We start from the raw sequence: 15,839 nt of genomic DNA, 5'->3' as shown, positions 1-15,839 counted from the left end.
TTTGCAACTAATTCTGTGTGAATTAAGACTTTTTTTCAACAGTTACAAATACCTTTTACTGGATATTTACAGCAGTAGCTTATAGAATTACTTTATTACTTATTTTCTGCCAAGAATAAGTTCTTCTTATACAACATAATGATGCTGTGTTTTGCTCATTGGCCTACACTACACACCAGCCTGAAATATCTGATTAAAACACACTTGCACAGTCCTGATGAGTGTTTGAGATTAACATGCTTAAAGAAAAGTTGTATATTTTATTTGTAACTGTAACACTGATTGTTGGCTAATTAGTCACAAACTAATTTAAAACCACATTTTCTTGGCTTTAAGAGCTTTTAAAAAAAGATTATTTGCTGACGTAAGACCATTTAAAAATGATAACTTCATTAGATAAATGTTGCAAATGTTGTGGCTGCTGACCTTCTGCAACTCTTCTCTTAGCCAGGAGGGAAGGGGCTGTCCGAGGCGATGCAGCAGCTTTGACAGCTCCACGTTGTGTTCCCTGTAGTACCGGGAGAGATATGCGTGTGCCTGAAGAGAGTAGAGTAAGGCCACAGAGAACAAAATACATAAGAAGATGAGCAGACATTGATGGTGAATAAGGGAGATGGAGTGAGAGAAAAAAATGTCAAGATACGATTAGTGGTAAATGAGGAAGACAGAAGGTAGAGTAAGACATGTGGAAATAGACAAGAAATTGGGAGAGTCATTAGCAAGGAGGAAAAAAAGTAAGAATAGAAAAAAAGTGTTGGAAAGAGGGATATATAGAGGATACATTTAATTAGGGGGCAAGCAAGAAATTGAGAGAGATTAATGAGGTGCCACCATCTTTAGATTTGTATATTTCTCCCCAATAGGCCACTAAGTGCCGACTGGTAGGGCTAGGGAAAGAGAGGTTAGAGAAAGAGGGAGAAATATATATGAAGGATGTATGAGATCCATTATCTCCCCCTCCTCTGTAAATCAGTTAACTTCCTCTATCTTGCCTCTTTTCCCTGGTGTTCTCTTTATTTTTATTTCCTTCTCATCTGTCCTTTCCTATTTCCCCGTGGTGGAAACTCAAATACAGTTTAATTACAGGTGACACTAAGGCGCAACCATTAGCCATGTGTGAGTGAGCACATGAGGGAAGACAAATTGCATCTATGTGTATTTGTCTTCATGTGAGCGCAACTGTGTGATTCATTGTCGGGCAGGTCTGGTCTCTCCTCTGTGGAATCAGAGGCCAGCACAAAGATTTATGGATTGGATTTTCTCCTTCTACCTTTCTCTTTCTATCCTAATCCCTCGCCACCCCCCCCCCCCCCATCTCACGGGTGTTGTGTCACTATTGAGTCCTCATAATTAGGTTGTAACTTTCTGCCAGGATCTGATTGGCTGACAGTTTCCACCCCAACGCCGAGCCCGGTGGGAAATGTTGCCACAGCAATGAAGGGGACTGTGTATCACTGTCAGTCAGGCTGCTGCTTTTTCTGTTTTATTAGACTCTTTTTCTTACTTTTCATTCAATGCATATACCCGTTTGCCACACTGTGCAGCAATCTTTACCTCTGGCTCCATAGGAGGGTACTTTCTCCCTTTGCTCTTTCCCAAACACTTTGTCTTTCCTCCCTCAAGGAGCTGGCACCAAAAGCCCTTCTGAGGGTCAAATCTGAGAGAAGAGAAAAGGAGAGAAAGAAGATCATTCTTAATACAAATGTAAAAGAGATGTCAGTTCAGTCCGGATATAGAGTAGTGTCTTTTCTTTTAAGAAAGTAAGCTCATCTTGGACTAGACATAAATGCCACTACGCATTCAACACTGTCTCTTACTCTCCTGCTATCGGTGTCTCTCGAACTGCCACACTGTCTCGTTTCATCTCTGTCTCTATCAGCCTCCATCTCCATGTCGCTTCTCTTCATAGCGCAGCCTCTTTCTAGATATAAACTATTCTCCATCGCACTCTCCCTCTCAATGCAGACTCACAATAATCACAAGTATAATTTGTTGGTTAGTTAATGCAGTAATACACTGGTTATTACTGTATTATGTATATATAGCATCGGGGCAGCAGAGACACTCCTTTTATCATGTTTGTTTTACTTTTTTGTTTTCGTTTGTATACATATCATCTTAATTAGTTTTGATGTATTGCTTTCAATGTAATGCTTATGTACTCCATTTGAAACACAATATATACAGTATGTTGTTCTATCTGTTCTATTCTTTCTTTAAATAACCAGATAAAGATAAAGACATCACAACTTTACATTCTTGAAGAGCAGAAATGCAAACACATGGCTCCCAAAGAGAGATAATAGCATTGAGATAACAGATAACATAAAATCACTGCTTAGATGGTTCCTTCTTTCATTACTGAAATGTATATAAATGTTAGGCAGGAAGATATTAATACATTTGATCGATGTATAACATGTTCCTCTTGGCTCTATGACCATCCCTTGTGAAGCCAAATTGCCTCTCCTATTAGCAGAGTGTGAAGGCTCCCAGCAGCATGTCATGTGACAACCTGTCACCTGGAGACGAAATGGTAGGTGACTTTCACGGCAAAGTATTCTGGTAAAAACATGTGCTTGATGTCCCATGTATATGCATGAATACATATGCATCTATTTCAAATACTGTATGTATTTTATGTATGTTCATATACAGAATATAAGTATTTAAGTTGTGTTTTCATGTGTACAGCTATTGTGGGTATGCATGTGTACAGATCTTAATCTACTGTATGCATAATGTTGATTTCTTAGTAATTGTGCATGCATATACAGTATACATCCATACACCTTGCTTTTGCAGTATAGTACAAATCATTTCTAAAGAGGTAAACATACCGCATTGTTAACTGCTATCTGTCAGTGAGAGTATGAGGGCTAATGTGGTTGTGACTGAAAAATGCAAATATTTGTCTTTATCTGCATGCATCAGTGGGTGAATAAAAGGGGAAAAAAGACTTAAGTGCTTCTCCTTCAGTTTCCCTCTGACAGAACAGGAGGAGGAAAGAGAGGGGGATTAAATAAATAGGCTGCAGTGTTGAGGATCTGTCAGACCGCTGCCATGCCACAAGAATGAGAATAGAAAGATTAGGACACACACACACACACACACACACACACACACACACACACACACACACACACACACACACACACACACACACACACACACACACACACACACACACACACCACACACCACACACACACACACACACACACACACACACACACACACACACACACACACACACACACACACACACACACACACACACACACCACACACACACACACACACACAACACACACACACACAACACACACATCCACACACACACACACACACACACACACACCACACACACACACCACACACACACACACACACAGCACACACACACACACACACACACACACACACACACACACACACACACACACACACACACACACACACACACACACACACACACACACACACACACACACACACACACACACACACACACACACACACACACACACACACACACACCACACACACACAAAATGCATCTCTTTACAATTGATATGCTTGCATGTGAGCTTGGGATTCAGAACAGAGGGACTCTCTGTCTCAATTTGAGCTACACATTTGAGATGTCCCTGTCTGGAGATTTGAGGGTTTGTGGGCCTTCTGATGAGAGGTTCTTGAGGTAAATAAACTGTTGAAGGTCATATTCTCTATTAGAGAATGAGTTGAAACAGAGCATCAGGGGGGCAAAGCTAAAATATGCTTACCTCCGCTCGAGTTATCACTTCCAATATATTACACATATTAAAGCCTGTGTTAGGATCTGTCTGTGTTGTTGTTTTGTCTTGTCTTTTTCTATCTTTGGGTTCCTGTGTTATTTTGTAAAGTGTTCACCCCCGTTTCCTGCCTGTTGCTTTTTGTCTGTTTCCCTCCCTGATTACCCGATTGTGTTCACCTGGTGCCTCTGTGTTTTCTCCTCCCTCCTCACCTGTTTCGGGTTTGTTTGATTAGTCCTGGGTATATTTAAGTTCTGGGTTTTCTGTCTCTCTTTGTCGGGTTGTCTTGTGTAATGACCAGTTCATCGGTGAGTGGTCCGTTCTGTCTTTGTGTATATCTAGCCTTGAAATACAGGAATTATTTTTACTCTAATCTGCATTTGGGTCCTGCTTCCTGCACACCGTAACAGCCTGAATACATTGGTCTACATTTTGTTCTCTGAGGGGGACATGACACTGACACCTTTGTTTCAAACACCATGCATGCAGCCTTTTTGAGTCCTGGTGTAAACCTGTGAAAAGCTTTCTAATGATTACATCCACATGTGATTTGGCTTTTTCTATATTTGAATAGAAATATACTTAAGTAAACAAAGCACTAAGTGAGGAAGAAAATACTCAGGGAGAGTCAGAGATTGAGCTGTCAGGAGATCGTTTTTTTCTTTCTAATATTGATCAAAGAAGAAATAATTTTAAAAGAAAGATAATTATTTATTTATTGTAAAAATAAAATACACTTTTCTTTTCATCTACAAGGGACATATTATGAAACATACAAAAAATACTAATGAATGCTTATTTTCAAAAATATATTTTCTCAGGAGGTTATATCTGTGTTTCAGAATATACACATGATGCTGTTAACAACTATTGGGAATGTGCCTCAGGTGATCAATGGTCAATGCAGTTGATCTTTTGTGACTACAGCTACATGATAATGTATTTGCCTTTTTTATCTGAAAGACTGCAAAGATATGTTTAAACTGTAGACGTAGTTGCATTACTTATTAATCTTGGTTACTCACATTAGTTCTTTGCTGCTTTAATTCTTTCTGATTGGCATTGAGCAGTGCGCCAACATTTCCATCCTTGTTTTTATTCAGACAGCTGTGACACAGACAGACAGGCACTGTAAGTGAGACATTCAACGCTCTGTTGGGATCTGATCCCGGGCCAGCAGCATAGGATGCTGACGCTGACAAAAGAATAGGTATACAACTTTGATGCTAGAACATATTGTTTTCAATATCTAATACAATTATTATTTCTGAACTCCAGATTTGTACAAGCAATGTAATCAGTTATTATTTTGAATAGATTAGAAAGTATGCCTGAAATATGAGTGGCAGGAGATTAAGTGTTGAACATTGATCACCACCAATTTGAATAATTAAAGCTTATCAAGTCATTCCTCAGGTTAAGACTTTCACAAAAATACCTGCCACATTTAGGCTGCATCTACATGGAGACGAAACGGAGAACGAACCGAATTCGATATCAAAAAAGTCTTCCATCCACACGGTATCGGCTCAATAAACGTGTCCGTCCACACAAGACCGCTCGACCCGCTGGAGATGCTGTAGTACATATGCCGGGCCAGTAAGTGGCGCTGTGTTTCCGCCACAAAATACACCAAAAGCAGCGAAGAAGGTGGATTTAGAAACATGCAGTTCATGCCTCCCCGAGGCGAGCGTGTGCGAAGAGTCGGAGTCGAGTCGGAGTCCAAGTCCGAGTCACCCAAGGAGTGTCCGAGTCATCATTACCTGTGTTCGAGTCTGAGTCCAAGTCACCCAAGGAGTGTCCGAGTCATCATTACCTGTGTTCGAGTCTGAGTCCAAGTCACCCAAGGAGTGTCCTAATCGAGTCCGAGTCATCATTACCTATGTTCGAGTCCGAGTCCAAGTCTGAGTCACCAAGAAGAGTCCAAGTCAAGTCCGAGTCACAAGTCTTCATGTATTAATCTTAGTGGATATATTTGTTGAAATGTAGCTGCTCCTCTACATTGCTTTTATCCTGTCATGTTATACTAATTTGTCTATTGAACTGCTGTGAAGCGAGTTTGGCTACAATTCTTGTATAAAAGGTGCTATACAAATATAAAGCTTATTACTAATATTAATATTATTATTTTTATTATTGTAAATTACCTTTAATATGTCTAACTATATTTAAAATGAGTTACCTTTTTATATTTGTATGCCAATATTTTTCTTATGGTAACATTTTCGTTTTGTACTTTTATTTTGATAGTAATAAGATCGGGACTCTTATTTTTGAAGGAACTTTTACCGGAAGTCAATGGAAAACGGAGTGTAAACACACGTATAATGACCTATGATAATGACGGATAGATGACGAAGAAATTAACATACTAAATAGTTGCATTTGGTTTTTAGCACCTGGCTGATAAGGGCATATGTTCTTACTTTGGTAATGATTGTATCCAAGCAAGGGTGTGCAATAAACAGATACCCTGGCCGTTTCTCAATGTCGAGTAAAGCTGCTCCAGAGCCACTAGGCTTGTTTGAGATGAGCGAGACCGACGCAGACCTGCGCAATTGCGACCGCCGTCTTGCTAGTGCGTTGCATGATGGTTAGTCATTTTGTCCGACTTGCTCTGGAGGCTCGACTGCATGAGACGTTGAAATCTCGCGGAACAAAGACGCCCGCAGCCTTGAGAGCGAGGCGGAGCAGTTTCTCTCCACGAGCTGCAGAAGCGAAATGCTTGATGGGAAACGACTCGCTGGTATCTCGAGCTGAGCGCTCATTGGTGGTTTTTACCCCGTGCCAGTGGCGGCGCCAGAGATGTCCTCTAGGGGGTGCTGTGGGGTAGCTTGACGTTTCATAGAGGGTGCTCAAACATTTAGGGTTTCCCATTAATTGCACCAGCGCTACAGTTGAATTGTCTACTGCAACACTCCCCAGACACCACCACACACACACACAACACACACACACACCCACACACACACACACACACCACACACACACAACACACACACACACACACACACACACACACACACACACACACCACACACACACACACCACACACACACACACACACCACACAGTGCACCCGCGACTGTTACAATGAAGGCTCGATAATCAGCTCACGGCATATAGGCAGGGGTATAAAGTGCTATTTTTACAAGTGGAGAGCGGACCTCACCTCCTCTACGGGGGGACCTCACCTCCTCTAGGGGGGTCCGGGGGCATGCTCCCCCGGGAAGATGTGTTTTTAAATGTTGAAGTTAAAGCATCAATCTGGTGCACTTTGAGAGCAACATTAGAGATCTATGGATACATCTCTCAATACCCATACGAAAACAGAACTGTCAACAGATTTACTTTTTCTTTATAGATATTTTACAAATCACTCCCCTTTTAAAACAAACCGTTTGAGACCCACTGAGATAACTAGACTAAAGTTAACCATCTAAACACTGAGAGAGTCCTTTACTTCACCTGAGCTGAGGTTACCTGAGACTCTCCGTCTGACAGGAGAGAGTTCTCTCTCCACCTTGTTGTTGAAAAAGCTCCTTATATCCGTTAGCTTGGCTAGCTAGCACCAGATGCTAACCACTGTCACTACCCGATCTGCAGCGCGCATGTGCGAGATGGTCCACCATATTGGACAACTCCGGACGGCAACCCAAGATGGACACTTGACACAGTGGCTTTTAGCAAAGCTCAAAAATAAAACGAGAGAGAAATGAGTTATTGTTATTACAACGTGACTTCACTATTATTTAACAACTCTTTTTATGGGGTTCTTTTATTTGGGGTTAAGTACATTGTCAGAATAAGTGATAAATGAATTTAACTTCTGTTAGACAGCTATATGCCATACGTTTTTGCACACATTCACAGTAAATATGTATTCAGTATGATAGCTGTCTAACAGAAGTTAAATCCATTTCTCACTTATTCTGACAATGTACTTAACCCCAAATAAACGAACCCAATAAAAATAGTTGTTAAATAATAGTGAAGTCACGTTGTAATAACAATAACTCATCCCTCTCGAGTTTTCCTTTTTAGCTTTGCCAAAAGCCACTGTGTCAATGTTGTCCTATTTGGGTTGCCGTCCGGAGTTGTCCAATATGGCGGACCATCTCGCACATGCGCACTGCAGATCGGGCAGAGCTGCAGATCGGGTAGTGACAACCACAACGATCTCCGGTAGATACCCACTGGTGCGCGAGGCGAGCTCTCTCGCTCGCTCGCGCACGCACGCACACAAAATGGCTCGTGCCACACACACACACACACACACACACCACACACACACCACACACACACACACACACACACACCATATCACACACACACCATATCTCACACACACACACACACACACAGAGCAGGGCTTGAATGAAACACAGAGACCCAGAAGTAAGCTACTTGTACTCACGAGGCCTATTATGTGCAGAATCCCTCTCGCTTTCAGTTGGTTTTGATTGAGTGTCCACACGTGGACGTTTAAGGATTAAAAACGATCAATTTTTCACTTTGCTGTTAGCAAATCATATGGCGCTCTAGCTAACAGGAAGTCACCCAAGTGTCACAAAGTAATTTAGTCTATGGGTAGGTCAAAAATCGAATGGGTGCTGGCCATTGGCCTAATCATATCACCTGTGTTGGCTTTATGTTTTTGGTCAAAAATGTGTTTGTTTCACATATGCATTGATGTAATCAATAATATTTCTAATTTAATTTAATAAAAATAATAATAATAATAAAAAAAATTAAAAAAAACACATATTTCTTGGGGGTGCTTAGGGGGTGCTTTGGCAATCCTGGGGGGTGCTTCAGCACCCCCTAGCTCCCCCCTGGCACCGCCCCTGCCCCATGCTGGTGATGAAACTGGCTCCGCAAAAGTGTGTTGTTGTTTTGTGTCAGTTTTACGTCGCCACTTCCATTCACAATTTTCATCATTGTTCCACAATGTTTATCATCATTCATAAATGAATATCTATATATTTTATACTATACTTGCACTGCTTACCGTTTATATATCTTAGCATATTCATACATACTGTTAATACTGTTCATACTGCTACTTTGTATATCTAGTGTATTCATACCCCTCACTGTTTATTCATAATTCAATTCATTCTATATTTTATTCTGTAGATTGTATACATTACTTTTCACTTTACTGCTTTTTGCACTCCTGGTTGGAAGCTAAACTGCATTTCGTTGTCTCAGTACCTGTAATATGTGCAATAACAATAAAGTTGAATCTAATCTTGAGCAGGAACACATTTATTTACTTAGTACATATCTGACATTAACGATTAAACACATTTGTGCATTCTTTCTAAATGCAAACCGAGTCAAGCCGACTCCGAGAGGAGAGACACCTCTGGAGATCAGAAGAGAGAAACTTGCTCTGTCATACTGGGAGTGGAGAGGAAAATATCACAGAATACTACAGGATTGCTGGGAATATACAAAGTTCCAGGGGCGTGGGTTTGGCTGAACAAGTAAGGAGAGAACGAGGGCATATGCAGTGGAGACCATAACGTTTCCCAAAGCAAGCCCACAATTCTTTGTTTTCCGAGGCTAGGAAGGATTCTTATTTATTTTATTCTTTTATTATTGTACTCCCATTGTGTTATTTAATATTGTAGTTATTGCCTGTACAGCACTTTGGTCAACTGAAGGTTGTTTTAAATGTGCTATATAAATAAATAAAGATTGAGCAAGTGACTCGGACGACATGTGCTACCAAGCAAGCGTCCTCGACATTGAGAAACACCCACTGTCTGTTGTGGTTTTTCAAACACCCACCTGGCACCAAAAACTGGCAAAGAAGAGGTGTCTCAGTTTAAGGCCCCACTGTTCACCAGTAGATGGCAGGATTCACACAAATGTAGGTTTGGATTGTTAGAACTTTAATATCTAATCATTCCTATGATGCATTCCAGGTTAAAGGTGCGCCTACCCCTGGAGCCCTGAGGTGGAACAGACTGGTGAGAAAAAGGAATAGAGACTTACGTAAGAGCCTGGGAGTAGTTGAAGTGAGGAGTGACTCCCAGGAACTTCTGGACTTCATCCATCACTGCTGCAGGGTCAGTTCTCAGCTGATGGCCATCTATGATCATGACCTAAACACAGATACATTCATACTGTAACAATGGGTACTATTTACAAGCTAGTAAGGTTGTAACAACTGACTTTGGTACTGAACAAAGGTAATGGCATGGTGGCGGCTTATTTGTGTAACAACATCTACAATTCATACAGGTAAAGCAGTAGTAAGTGTAACATTGTGTAACACCCATCTAAATTCATTGAAATCTAATAATATGGTTAGCCATTCCTTCAGTTACATTTGTAATAATCAATACACTATATAGAAGGGAAAAAAAGATCCCTTTCATTCACTTTCTTCCAAATATAATAATCATCTTTAACATACACATTTAGAATAACAAAAAGTGCATGTGTGTTTGATCCTGTGCATACCTGGTTAGCAGGGTAGTAAGTGAGCCACCTGTCTAGGTGAGAGGAGTACAGACCGGGGAGGAGACAGCGGTTCTGCAGGGAGCGGAGCTCGGCCGGGGCTCCCTGTCTTGCGCTAATGACATCATAGAAGGTGAAGCGCAGGGCTGCATGGTCCTCATGAGCTCTTTGATGCTAGGAACGTAAGCAGATTCAGCCATATATGCTTAAAAAATGCCCTCTTATTGTACAATTGATCTCATTCCGCCTCTTAAACTAGTATATTTTAAACCTGGAAGAAGACACCATCTTTGTTGTTAATGACATAACATTTGTGCAGGTATGCTGTTGAAATGCATGTCTTATTAATCAAAAGAGATTTCAGGTTCCTGTGAAATGTTTCGCACTGAGACGTTTAATAAAAATCATGTTCATTAACTCCAGACTCACAGCTTCAACTCCAAACTTAATTAAAATCAATACAGAGATAAAGCAGGTCATATAATGAAGCAGGGAGCTTATGAGAGTAAAAAAAACAACATTTATCAATCAAATATCAAATACATTGTGTGTGTTTCTGTACATACCTGATACCAGCTGTAGGCCCTGTCGGAGGGGTTGATAAGCAGGGTGATGATCTTGGCCTTGGGCAGCAGGGCAGCGGCTCGCCGGGGGGACTCCTCTGAGGGGAAGTAGTTAGCACTCTTCTCAAACAGGAAGTCAGTGCTAACATTAGAGGGCACGGGGAAAAACTCCATGTACCTGAGGCAAGAGACAAACAGAACATTGAAAGGAAATGCTACATAAACACACTTGTGATACACACCTCATACAGAAGACAGCATTACACATCCTTTTTAAAGTCAGATACAGTCACAGAAGAATGGCCTTAAACTGTGCATAGACAACAAGCCTAAAATTGAATTGATAACATATTTTCAATGTGTTTAATGACACAATTTAAGAGTTAAAGCTTTTCTGGATGACTTTGGAGATTGTACCAGCAGTGTCTCTGTCAGCTAAGTAACACATTTATGGGTCAATTTAGGCAGCCGTATGTCTGCAGGCTTAAAATATCACTGTGAAGATGTTTTTGAACTGTTTAGATCTGCTTAATGTATCATTGAAATCTGCAAGACACATTCAAGTCTATACAACAACCTTGCAAAAATGAAAAGTGGATGTCTATAATGTCCCTGTTCACCTTAGGTTTCACCAATTAAAAGGAACAGAGTGCATGAAAGATAGGTGTGTGTGTCTGCGCTCTCACCAGTCAATTCCTTTGTGGTAGTTATTGGTGTTGAAGAACTGGACCTCCTCATAAGTCTTTGGACTGGGAAAGTTACTGGAGATGGAGGGATGCATAAGTAGGAAGAGATAAAGTGCTGTCGTTCCTGGAAGAAAGGGCATAATTCATAACTGGCTCGTTAATTCAGCTCAGTAGAGAGAAGTCTGTGTGTGTGCGTCAGTATGTGTGAGAGCTGTCATCCACTGATCCATATTGGATGATTTCTTTCCTCGGCGATTGATATCTTGCTGATAATGCTGTGTGTGTGTGTGTGTGTGTGTGTGTGTGTGTGTGTGTGTGTGTGTGTGTGTGTGTGTGTGTGTGTGTGTGATGATGATCACAGGCCTCCCCATCAAATCTTTCAAAAGCGTTTGACACCAATAAGCACTGGGGCTCTGGTCGTGCCCTCTGTCTCTCCCTCAGCAGTCCTCTTTTCACCCTGTCCCCCTAACACTACTCCTATGCATTGTATTACATCCCCCTCACCCTGTTTCCTATTTGCTCCAACATCTCTTTCATTGCGAGGCACACACCGCAATAAAACGAGAACCGTAGTTGTTGTAAGAGTGCTAACGTTGCTGTAGTGACCCCTCCTCCCATTTAGTAAACCATCATCTGGTAATTAGCAGCATTGTAGGACCTCCTCACCTCCCACATCAAACACCGGCAATTAGAATTCATGAGATAACATGAAGGCTGCTCTGGATCCAAGTAGCGTAAATAGATAGAGATCTCCTTTTTTTGTCTCTTTCAAAGAAAGAAAGCCATACAAGGAGAGGTGTGTGGCTCAGCACTGTATCTCTGTGCATCTAAAGTAGATAGTGGGTGGAAGAAAGGAGGTAAGAGCCTCCTCCTTTGTCTCCCTTTGGCAGGGCCAAGGGAGCTGTGGGGATTAGATGAACAGGCTCTGATGTTGATGATCTCAACACCTGGGCACACAGAAGCGGTGTCTCTGTTGTGTGTAGCTCACCTGTTTTCTGTGGCCCTATGACCATGAACTTGGGTAACCTGTCACAGGTTTTCTCTTTAGACCAGATGTCTTTATGTCGTTTGTCATCACAAGGGTTCTTAAGATGCAAAGACAAAGGAATATAGGTTAGACTCATGGTGTAGGCTGCATATAGAGATCAAGTATAAACATACATGGCAATTATTATTAATATACGGGAAGCTGTGGCTCAGTGGATAGTGTGCTGGACTTCAAATCAGGGGATAGCAAGTTTGAGACCCACTGCAGTCAGCATGTCGTTGTGTCCCTGGGCAAGACACTTCACCCCAAATTGCTCCTGTGTGGATTGTCCACAATACTGAATGTATGTAAGTCGCTTTGGATAAAAGCATCTAACAAGTGACATGTAATATACAGTATTTACTACATAGAATGACTGATTTATATTATTGTTTCACTTACTTACAAAAAGCAATTTAATCTTGAATTCCTTCTTTTTCAGATGTGTGAGACAAAGTTAGCACGTGTAGAATGAATTCTCAATAAACCATCATAAATTTGACTATGACATTTGGGCAATTTATCAATATACACTTTGCAATTGTGTATGATGATATGTTCATGATATATTCTATGGAAAGATAAAACGTAATAATATAGCATTTTTTCTTTTCTTTTTACAAAAGAAAACAGGACTCACTTTCCACATCAAACAGCTTTTACAACCTGTGTTATTCCTGAACATCATTGAATCCACATAATAACACTGTAAAACACAATAAAAAAATGTACAGGCAAGTGCAGAAACACACAAGCCAGTACACGTGTTCAAATATTCAAGCAAACACACCTGCCAGAGTGGATTCCTTTGTTCCGGAAAAAGCTGGAAGTACTTGTGTGCAAGCTGCAGCGGTGGGAGTGTGTGGAGTTTTAGGTTGGTCCAGGATCGAATGAAGGAAGCCAGGTGGACAAACGTGTAAAGACCCAGCCGATCATTGCCATAGTTAGACAGATGCGTCATGAATATACTGATCTAGGGTGGAAAACAGAGACAGAGTAGTGTTATAGAGAGGAAAGGAGAAATAAATGGAGAGAAGGAAATCATAAACTGTTGTGTGAAAAATTGTGATAAAGTCAAAATATCATTTCCCAAGTTCCCATGTTTGCTATTAAAAAAAGGGAGCGCGGTAAATCTAATTACTGTTGTTGTGACTGCAGTGGAAAACTGAGATTATTTCTCAGTGTGTGATGGTTTTAAAGTCACTAACAGAGCAGCAGTCCATTGGGTATCAACATTTGCTACCACTTTTCAAAGAGTCACACTCACTTTTTGTGATGCATGACTATAATAACTTTTGGCGCAATACAGTTTCAAGTATAAAGAGAAAAACAGATAAAGAAAAGCTGATGTATTTACCACTGACAGATAAAGCTGAGGAGGCAGCACAATACTCCTCATAGCCACCGGGTGATGGGAGAGATGCAGCTACACACGGGGAAAGTGTTTCCGAGTGTGTTGGTGTGTGTTCATGATAGTTAATGTGTGTGAGGGAGAAGGAGAGACTCAGAGGGAGTGAAGGAGCGATAGTGTGTTGGTCCAGGCTATATGTCCACGCCTCAGTGCTTTTATAGGCTGATCAAAGAGACAAGCTAAGATAGCTGCTACACACACACACACACACACACACACACACACACACACACACACACACACACACACACACACACACACACACACACACACACACACACACACACACACACACACACACACACACACACACACACACACACACACAAATACATACTCCTTTTGTGATTGGAAGGAGCTTGGATGAAACGGTAACATCAGCCATTAAGATATGAATTATTTGGTGGATATGTGTGTGTGAGTGTGTCCATGGATGATTGTAAGTATATTTAGGAGAATGTCTATGAATGTGAATGAACACACACATACATAGAAAAAGACACACACAAGCACACACAGTGAATTTCCTGGTGACAGAGGACTGTCGGTGCTCCTCTTTAACGCTGAAGGTTGCCTCAGATACAAAGCGACACAGTGTCGGGGTTTGATGGATCAGCGTCCGGCCGACCTGGAAAGCTGTTCGGAATACTGATTGCCCCCGAATACTGATGTTTGTGTGCGTGTGTGAAACACTGTGGGAGGGAAGGAGAAACTAGGCGTGTGGCTAGTTGTGTGTGTCTTTTTGACAAAGAACGCAACAGAGAAGGGACAGAGAGGAGCAAGGGTATGCATGTCAGAGCCATTTTTCATGTGTGTGTGTGTCAGCATAATTGTTTATGCAGCTGTGCGTTTGCGTTGTCAGGGCAAATGTGTGCATCTGCCAGCTCCTTCCTATCTTGTGCTCAATCTAAGCTAACCAGCAACGCATCATCCAGCAGCGCCTGCTTCATATCAATCCGGGTGATGTCAGGGCAACAATGTGGAACCACTGTCAAGGCATCACCAAGCACTCAACCAGGAACAACAGAAACACAAGCCATTAGGAAATGTTTGCTTACTCGTCCTTTCCAATGACAAGAATGTCAAAGCACAGAAACCTTGCTCTTCGAAGCATGGATGGAGAACTAGAAGCAATGCTCTAAGAAGAGTGTAAGAATTCAATTTGACAGCGTCTCACAGGAAACATCTATTCACATTTGGGATTGAGAAGGGATTTTCTTAAGGCATGCAGCCGTGTTTGAGAGTGTGTGTGTAAAATGAAACGTTTTTTTTACTAATACACTACAAATGCAGACAAATCTGACCTGCGCAATAACATCACTTCTGCCTTTTTGTGTTGTTTTGTGCTTTGGCAAGGTGATCAAAAAGTGATTTATGTACCCTTCAAACCACTCAATACCCTATGATATTTGGCCGAGGCTGTGAGGTATAGAGAGAGAATGAGAGCGAGAGACAGAGAGAGAATCTGGTTGTTATTGAACATGGAAACATTCATTATGGAGCTTAAGCACTGGCTGCCAAATTAAACAAAGGGGGAGAGAAAAGATGATTTGTGTTTGTAATTGGAGAACTGTAGAAAAAGAGGAGGAAAAAAAGGACAAAGGGGTAACAAAGGGAAACACAGAGAGAATGCCATTGACAGGTGAGTGTGAATTAAAAAACAAAAAAGCCATTGGAGAGATTGTTAATCTCCTGACACAGTGCAACCCCAATCCCTTTTGGTGGAAGAAATCACTGTGGGTAAGAATTAAATGAACTGAACCGTATAAACCTTTTCTCTTCGCATCTGGTGCCATGTCTAGTTTGGAGAATTTTGAATTGCTTTGAGTCCTCCATGTGCATTTGATAAAGGATATTTCGCTTATAATTTAACACCAGAATTG

At 41.2% G+C, this 15,839-nt stretch overlaps 1 protein-coding gene across 1 annotated transcript in view; it reads right to left on the bottom strand.

Moving 5' to 3' along the window:
- Window positions 1-15,839, bottom strand: part of ndst3 (N-deacetylase/N-sulfotransferase (heparan glucosaminyl) 3) — a 44,159-nt gene that overhangs the window by 1,847 nt on the left and 26,473 nt on the right. Inside the window, 8 exon segments of the mRNA XM_034211713.1 lie at window positions 427-537; window positions 1,555-1,657; window positions 9,802-9,911; window positions 10,273-10,443; window positions 10,836-11,010; window positions 11,519-11,642; window positions 12,507-12,603; window positions 13,336-13,518. Of these exon segments, the coding sequence (XP_034067604.1) occupies window positions 427-537; window positions 1,555-1,657; window positions 9,802-9,911; window positions 10,273-10,443; window positions 10,836-11,010; window positions 11,519-11,642; window positions 12,507-12,603; window positions 13,336-13,518 (1,074 nt within the window).

This window comes from Gymnodraco acuticeps, unplaced genomic scaffold (genome assembly GCF_902827175.1).
Source record: "Gymnodraco acuticeps unplaced genomic scaffold, fGymAcu1.1, whole genome shotgun sequence".
Taxonomy (NCBI): domain Eukaryota; kingdom Metazoa; phylum Chordata; class Actinopteri; order Perciformes; family Bathydraconidae; genus Gymnodraco; species Gymnodraco acuticeps.
The sequence above is the reverse complement of the archived record's forward strand: the minus strand, read 5'-3'. Positions and strand labels throughout refer to the sequence as shown.